The sequence below is a fragment of the Coptis chinensis genome, chromosome 2 (assembly GCF_015680905.1).
Source record: "Coptis chinensis isolate HL-2020 chromosome 2, ASM1568090v1, whole genome shotgun sequence".
NCBI lineage: Eukaryota > Viridiplantae > Streptophyta > Magnoliopsida > Ranunculales > Ranunculaceae > Coptis > Coptis chinensis.
The window spans coordinates 10,624,418-10,632,075 of NC_141457.1; the positions used below are offsets into that span (position 1 = coordinate 10,624,418).

Below are 7,658 nucleotides of genomic sequence, written 5' to 3' on the forward strand. Positions count from 1 at the left end.
CTCATAGGAACTCAGTATCACTGCCCACTTCAACATCCTACCCGAATTTTCTGTCTTCAGTGCTTGTCTCAGAGGCAGATTCGTTACTACCATTACCACATGTGCTTCAAAGTAGGGTTTCAGTTTGAGGGTGGAGAAAACTAGTGCCAAGGCATACCTCTCAATCCTACTGTACCGTGTCTCTGCATCTAACAGAGTCTTACTCTAAAAATACACTGGCTTCTCTATTTTGTCCACCACACGCACTAGAACTGAACTCACCGCATACTCTGTGGCCCCTAAGTACAAATACAACTTTTCCCCGATCTCGGGTCGTGATAGCAAAGGCACTTTGCCCAAATATTTCTTCAAGTTCTGGAATGCCTTCTCACACTCCGCGGTCCATACGAAGTCCGGTGTGCTCCTTAATAATCGATATAGCGGTCTACATTTATCGGATGACTTGAAAATGAATCTATTCAGTGCCGCTACCCTTCCTGCTAACCGCTGTACTTCCTTCACATTCTGCTGAGATGGCATCTCTACCAGGGACCTTATCTGCTCGGGATTAGCCTCGATTCCCCTATGAGTAACAATATAGCCCAAGAACTTCCCTGTAGTCACCCCGAAAGTACACTTCTCAGGATTTAGTTTCAAATTGTACTTACGTAGTATCCCGAACGTTTCCCGTAACCCCTCTATATGTTCCTCCTCTATCATGCTTTTCTCCACCATGTCGTCTATATAAATCTCGATTCCCCTCCGGATCTTGCTTGCGAATATTTTTTCTCCCAACCGCTGGAAGGTTGCCCCTGCATTTTTCAAACCAAACGGCATCCTCGTGTAGCAGTATGTACCGCCCTCCACCACAAATGATGTCTTCTCTTGGTCTGGCTCATACATCGCAACCTGGTTATACCCCATCGAGGCGTCCATGAAAGAAAATATTTCAAACCCAGCCGTCCTATCCACCAACTCGTCTACTCGCAACATGGGATAGCTATCCTTCGAGCACTCCAGGTTGACATCGGTAAAGTCCACGCACATATGTACTTTCCCATTCTTTTTCGGTACCGCGACTATGTTTGATAACCAGTCCGTGAACTCCACCTCTCGGATTATCCCTGCCCCCTTCAATCTGGCAATCTCTTCCCGAATCCCCTCCGCGTATTACGGTCTGAGACTTCACAATTTTTGTCTCACTAGTTTGGCATCCTCTCTCATATGCAAGTGGTGATATGCGAACTCTGGGTCCAACCCTGTAACGTCCTCTATCGTCCATGCAAAGACATCTCCATTATCTGACAATAACTGTATCAACTTAGTCCTCCACTCCTCAGGAAAACTTGACCCTATCGACGTGATCTTCTCCTCTTCCCCTATCCCAATATTCACTACCTCTATCTCGTCAAGCGTCTTGGGATCCGCCGACGCCTCATCACCCCCCTCCCCAGAGGTGCACTGTAACTGCTATGCCAACCTCTTCCTAGGGTTGGAAGTTTCTCCTTCTGACCTGCCGATCAAACGTTTCACGGTTCCTCTGTGACTATTCTTGGCTGTTACCTGATCCCTGTAGACCTCATCCATGCCGGCAGGTGTGGGGAACCGTATCACCTGGTAATACGTAGATGGGACCGCCTTCATCTCATGAATCCACCGCCTTCCCAAGATTGCATTGTATTGTGAAGCCGCATAGACGGACACCGGCCCCACCATCATGGGCAATAAGAGTTCCCCCATGGGCTCTATCATACTCTAGTTAAATCCATACAAATTAGTGCGCGAAGGGCGCAGCTGCTTATGATCAACTCCCATCTCCTCCAAGGCTCCTCTGAACAACAGATCTACCGTACTTCCACAATCGATCAACACCCTTTTCATCATGTAGTTTCCCATTGCCACTGTGATGACCAGCGCGTCCTCATGTGGCGAATCCACTGGCCGTAGGTCCGCGTTAATAAAGACAATTTTATCCTTCTCGGCCGCTGTGACCTCTCTTTGCTGTGGCCTATTCGTCCTCTCATTAATTTTTTGGATGCTCGTTGTCCGCCGTATCTTGTCTCCATGGGCATTATGACTCATAACTTCCCCACTGTAAATTACATTGATGGTTCCCAGTATTCTTCCCTGCTGCGGCACTCGCTCTTCGTTCCGGCCGTCTCTCACAAATTCTCTCATCCTCCCTTTCTCCACCATCCTCTGCACCAACCACTTGAGAGCGTAACAATCATTCGTCTCATGATTTCTTATCTGATGGTATGCACAGAGTGGCTTCTCAGGTATCTCCGCTGGCATACTTCACTGTCCTTCATATCCTGGTAAACCCTTTATTAAGGGCAAAATCTCACTGAGCGGTTTGTTCAACGGAGTTTGTTCAACTTCACGGTATGGCTTCCTCTCCCTGTACTCCCTTCAGATCCCTTCCTGGCTTCCCTCCGTTCGTGCTCCGTATCCGCGGTATCTACCACTTTTTTTTTTCCGACTCCCTCGATTTCCACCGTTCCTGTTCCTTCTCCAAAGATAACACAGCCTTCCCTACCCTCTTAGAATCCTTTTGCATAGAGTCTTCATATCTTATATATTTTTCCACTCGTGGATACAGCTCATGTAACGTCGCTATCTCATTCTTTGCTACGGACTGGTGAACTCCGGTTCCCGGACGTAATCCCCTTTCAAATGCTATCACCATTGTCCTCTCATCCAGATTCTCTACCTTCAGTGTCTTCACCTTGAATCGACATAGGAACTCTCTAATTGACTCCGCGGACCGTTGTCGCACATTGAACAGAGCCGCGATGTCAACCACCCTCTTCTTCTGGTGTATGAAATGATCCACGAACGCCTGCTCCAACTCTTGAAAGTTCTTAATGCTCCCAGATGGCAATCTGTAGTACCAATCCGACGCGCCCCCTTTCAGACTAGCCGGGAACATCATGCAGCGCAGACCATCAAACCGAGCCTCCTGCCATAGCGGCATCTGTTGTCTAAAATGATGGATGTGGTCCGCCAGGTCTCCTTTGCCGTCGTACCTCTCAAACCTTGGCTGGGCGAATCGCTTGGGAACCTTTGATGCCCATATGTCATCTGCTAGTGGGTTACGATTCAACCCAGCCACCACCTGGCTGGCCGCTCCCTCACGCTCCTTCGTCTTCCGTCGATTGGCTTCCCTATCATTGTCTATCATTTCTTAGACTTGCTCCATTGTTAACCCCGCTACTGGGTTTTCCACTAGGTTTGGTCCGGTCTCCTCCTCGTCTCCAGATTCCTCACTCCGCTCTTCCCCTGCCTCCTCCTCCATCTTCTCTCTCTCTCTCTTCACAGCTCATCGTTTTCCTCTCTCAGCCTTTCGATCTCTTCAAGCATCAAACGCGCCTCTTCCGCCGCTCGTCCTTCTTCTAGTTCTTCCCCCTCCTCTACCATAGCTTCCGGCGTCGGCTCCTAATCCCTAACTTTCTTTGGCTTTCCCACTGCTCTCTTCGGTGCCATTTCTGAGTTGCTCTTCTCTGTCCCCACAAACGGCGCCAAATGTATAGACCCTTAATTCACTACTACACAAATCTCTAGCTCTCTAGTACACTCTTACACAAAATGTATGGACCCTCCTTTTCTCTCTTTCTTCTCTCTTTTTCCTGTTCCTCTCTCTCTCTTTTTCTCCAGCGGCCCCCCTCTTTTCTCCACCTCTTCTCCTTTTTATATTCCCCTTTTCTTCCTCGGGACCGTCCACCTGTCCTATCATCCTACGACCCTGATGTCGACCATACACTTGCCACCGTGGACTAGGGTTCCGCGGCCTTAATCCGCTGCTCCTCCTCATCCTTGCGTATGTTGCTCCCTATCTGCTGCACCGCGGACTCGGTCCAAGAGGTACACATCATGCTATTACAATAGTGTATTCCTTCCAATCTCCTTATTTAATGATCTTATTGGAAATCATGCAAAGACAATTCGTATTTGATATGGCTATTTGTGCAAGTATTTTACGATTAAGAAGCAACTGCCTCTTGTATATATCATTTATGGATATACTATAATTATAGGATACCCCCATCTCGCGAATTGCTGCATTTATACGAGTAATCCACAAACGACGAAAACTTCTCTTTTGTCTGCCCCTATCCTGATGAGTAGAAACCAAAGCCCTTATTTTTTGTTGAATAGTAGTTCGAGTAAGTCTTGAATGAGTCCCCCGAAAGGTTGATGCAAATAAACAAATTTTTGTTCGACGTCTTCGAGCAACATACGCTCGTCTAATTCTGGTCATTGAATCAAGTTAAACTTTAATGAATAACTAATTGATTTTTTTCTTTCAATCATTCTTTTCCCCTTTCCTGGTCTATTAATAACAAAACGGATTCTTCCAATGTATAAAAAAAATTCCAATGGCTTTTGCTACTATGACCTTCCCAACCACGATTTTCCAGACATTTAACCTTAAAAAAAGAAATTATATTGATACTAAACAAAATAATAATAATAAATTGTAAATTAAGTTAAGTATATTATAAATATAAAGTAGTAAGGGTAAATGGATAAAAAAAAGTGGGTTCCTTCGTTTCTATGGTTGCTTCTTAAACGGTGAGGTCCTTTCTATACACCGGAGCCTCTTCCCTCATTTAATCAATGTTATTAGTAACTTGTATAGTTCACATTCTTTGACTCTACCCATCCAGCAATAGGTCTTTTCACAATGAGATCTACCCATACAGTAACGGTATTTAATTATAAAGGTTGGCCTGGCTAGGTAGCTGACCCTGTTAGTTCGTTCTTGCAAGAGCGGAGCGTGTTTCTTTTGCTTCTTAAATACTATTTCCCCTGCTTAATGGATAACCATTTGCTACCACTGGGGAATTGCTTCTCATCTCCAATTGAGGTGATTGGATTTGCACCAATGGAAACCATAAATTTCATACATAGTGGTTGTTTTTATATATTGAATGGAATTCTTCCATCCTATTCATTGGTACTGGTCATTGATACTGGAAAAAAAATTCCCTTTCTTTTTTCCAGTTCATGATTTGAACGAGTCACACATACACCCTAGTACACGTTCCTCGACGCTGAGGACATCCCCGAAGAGCGGGGGATTTTTTTTACATTTTTTATTGGCTGTCTTGTGTTTCTAATAAGTTGTTTAATAGTTGGCATTCTAAATCGGAATCACATATAAAATATAAAATGGGCTGGTTTAGATCAATCCTAACCCGATGATTATGAATTATTTCTATTTACTATTGATTGAATTTATTTCATTTTACCTTATTTTGCCCCAACAAGAAGATAAAATTTAGGTTCATTCGAATTATGGTTCAAATCAAAATAGAGTCATGTCTAAGATTGACCGATGTGTAGTTAATTCGATCAGCTTGGCTCACTAGATTCCTTGCTTCAGAAGCCGAATTCCTTCCTCATGGTATTTCTGACCACTGCCCAGTTCAGGTAATGTGGTATGACAAAAGCAGGAAAGCGAGCCCTTTTAAGTTCTTCAATTCTTGGGTGAACCACCCAGAGTACAATGCATTGCTACTCGATGTATGGAATCAGCCTATCAGATTTAATCCCATGTACATCGTGCTTCAAAAGCTCAAGCTTCTCAAAATTCAGCTGAGACCTTGGGCTAAGAGAATTTTTTCTGATCTTCACTCACGGGTAGAGAAAGCTACAGAAGTTCTTTTCAGTCTTCAAAAACAGATTCAAAATGATCCCTTGAACACTTCTTTAGTAACAAGGGAAAAAGCTGCAATGGAAGAGTATGCGCTATTGGTTAAATTAGAATATGTTGAACTGGCTCAGAAAGCTTCTAGAGATTGGTTCACAAAGGGAGACAAAGGAACGGCTTACTTCTTTAATTGCCTAAAGGAATGGAAGAATAGAAGTGCCATAAGATCCCTTACCACGCATGATGGGGTGCAGCTTAACACGCAAGACTAGGTAACCAATGAGGTGTTGAATTATTATCAAGAACTCTTGGGTACTAACTCTCCATTGCAGGTCAATGAGGATTTCTTTCGTGAACTGAATGTCAGAAATACAATTCCTCATGAAATAGCAGCTACCCTAGACGTTGATGTGAGTCCAGAAGAAATAAAGCAAGCTCTCTTTTCCATGGATGACTCCAAATCACCAGGGCCAAATGGATTCAATGCTTTCTTCTATAAGCATTGTTGGAATATAGTAGGCAATGATTTCACCAATGCAGTGTTTAACTTCTTTACTTCCTTCCACATGCCAAGAGGAGTTAATGCTACACTACTCTGCCTTATTCCCAAAGTGAAGAACCCTTCTAAGGTGGAAGAGTATCGACCCATTGCCTGTTGCAATATCATTTATAGGTGCATTACTAAGGTACTCACAAACTGCAGACTCAAAGGAGTGATTGAGGAATTGATTTCCCCTAATTAAACAGCTTTTATCCCGGGGCGCAACATCCAAGATAACATTCTGTTGTCCCATGAACTGTGATAAGAGCCCAAAATTGTAGTTTTAACCCTGCAACAGTCATACTTTTAGACCAATTATGTGAGTAATAATTAAGAGTTAACACTGATTACGTGTTTTATTTCATTTCAGGTTTCAAAGTCCATTATGTGCAGAAATGTGCCACTTTAGCGAGATAAAGGAGCTAAGGTTGGTTACTAAGGAGTTCCATGATTAAAGGCCAAGATTCAAGAAGACAAAGCCTTTCTAAAGCCCGGTCAAAAGCTGAAAAGTCGACGCGGGTTGAAACAGCACACAAGTCAGTAGAACTTTCGAAAGCTGTATCTTTGGACTTAGACCTCGGAATGGGGCCTACCTTATGGCAAAACGACCGGCTCGGAAAGAGATTTCCAATGGTCCAAGCCTTGACCCAATCAGAGGAGCAGAAGTGGACAAAAAGTCTATTGAAGCCAACTGCAGCAGGAAGAGGCCTTTTTGGACTGAAAGAATTGGGTTTTGGGCCTGATTCTCTGGCCCAAAACATGGCTCCAAGCCCATGCACGATTTTTGGATCTGAAAGTATAAAAACCAAAGCTTAGCTCTTTGTTAATAGTAGCTAGTTAGACCTAAAATAATATAGATAATTCTAGATCTGTTTTCATTAATTAAATTAAGTTTTAGTTCAATTTTCAATTCTTGTTTTAGATTAAGTCTTTGAATCATTGTTCTTGATTGATTAGATAAATAAAATAGTTATTTTATCAATTTCGAATTGTGTTATTTCAATCTATTAGATCTAGTTTTAATTGTTGATTGGTTACCATTTCTTGGTTGTTAATTGGAATTTAATCATTGTTTAGTTTAGATTAGTAAATTTCGAATCTTGATAATATGTGTAGTTTAGATTCATATGGGAATGATTGCGGAATGATTCAAGGCTAAAACCTCCATTAGAGGGGTTGATGAAGCCTTAATGAAAACCTGGTGGTATAGTGTAGAAGCATTGTAGAATCTATTCCAATCTAGAAGGTCGTGATTCGCCATGAGAATGGGTGGACGACCTCACATGCTAGTTAGTACTCGGTAGAAATGCCATGAACACTAGGGATTAGAACTCGAATTTCTTGCCGTAAGAACGTAAGAATCGAGATACAAGAATCTATGCTAGGCTATTAAGTTGGATTCAAGGTGGATTCAATTCTCCTTTAATCCTTTATCTAGATTCAAAACAATCATATTTCCATAGTATTTGTAGTTTGAATTCA

The 7,658-nt window shown here is 42.8% G+C and overlaps 2 protein-coding genes across 2 annotated transcripts; both read right to left on the reverse strand.

The window, feature by feature from the left end:
* Positions 1-1,734: 1,734 nt before the first annotated feature.
* On the reverse strand, positions 1,735-2,274 carry LOC147514840 (uncharacterized). The gene has a single exon (XM_086592704.1). It carries the CDS (start codon positions 2,272-2,274, stop codon positions 1,735-1,737), a length of 540 nt encoding a protein of 179 aa, XP_086448830.1.
* A 166-nt stretch (positions 2,275-2,440) lies between these two features.
* On the reverse strand, positions 2,441-3,163 carry LOC147514841 (uncharacterized). The gene has a single exon (XM_086592705.1). The coding sequence runs from the start codon at positions 3,161-3,163 to the stop codon at positions 2,441-2,443; it is 723 nt and encodes a 240-aa protein (XP_086448831.1).
* Positions 3,164-7,658: the final 4,495 nt, after the last annotated feature.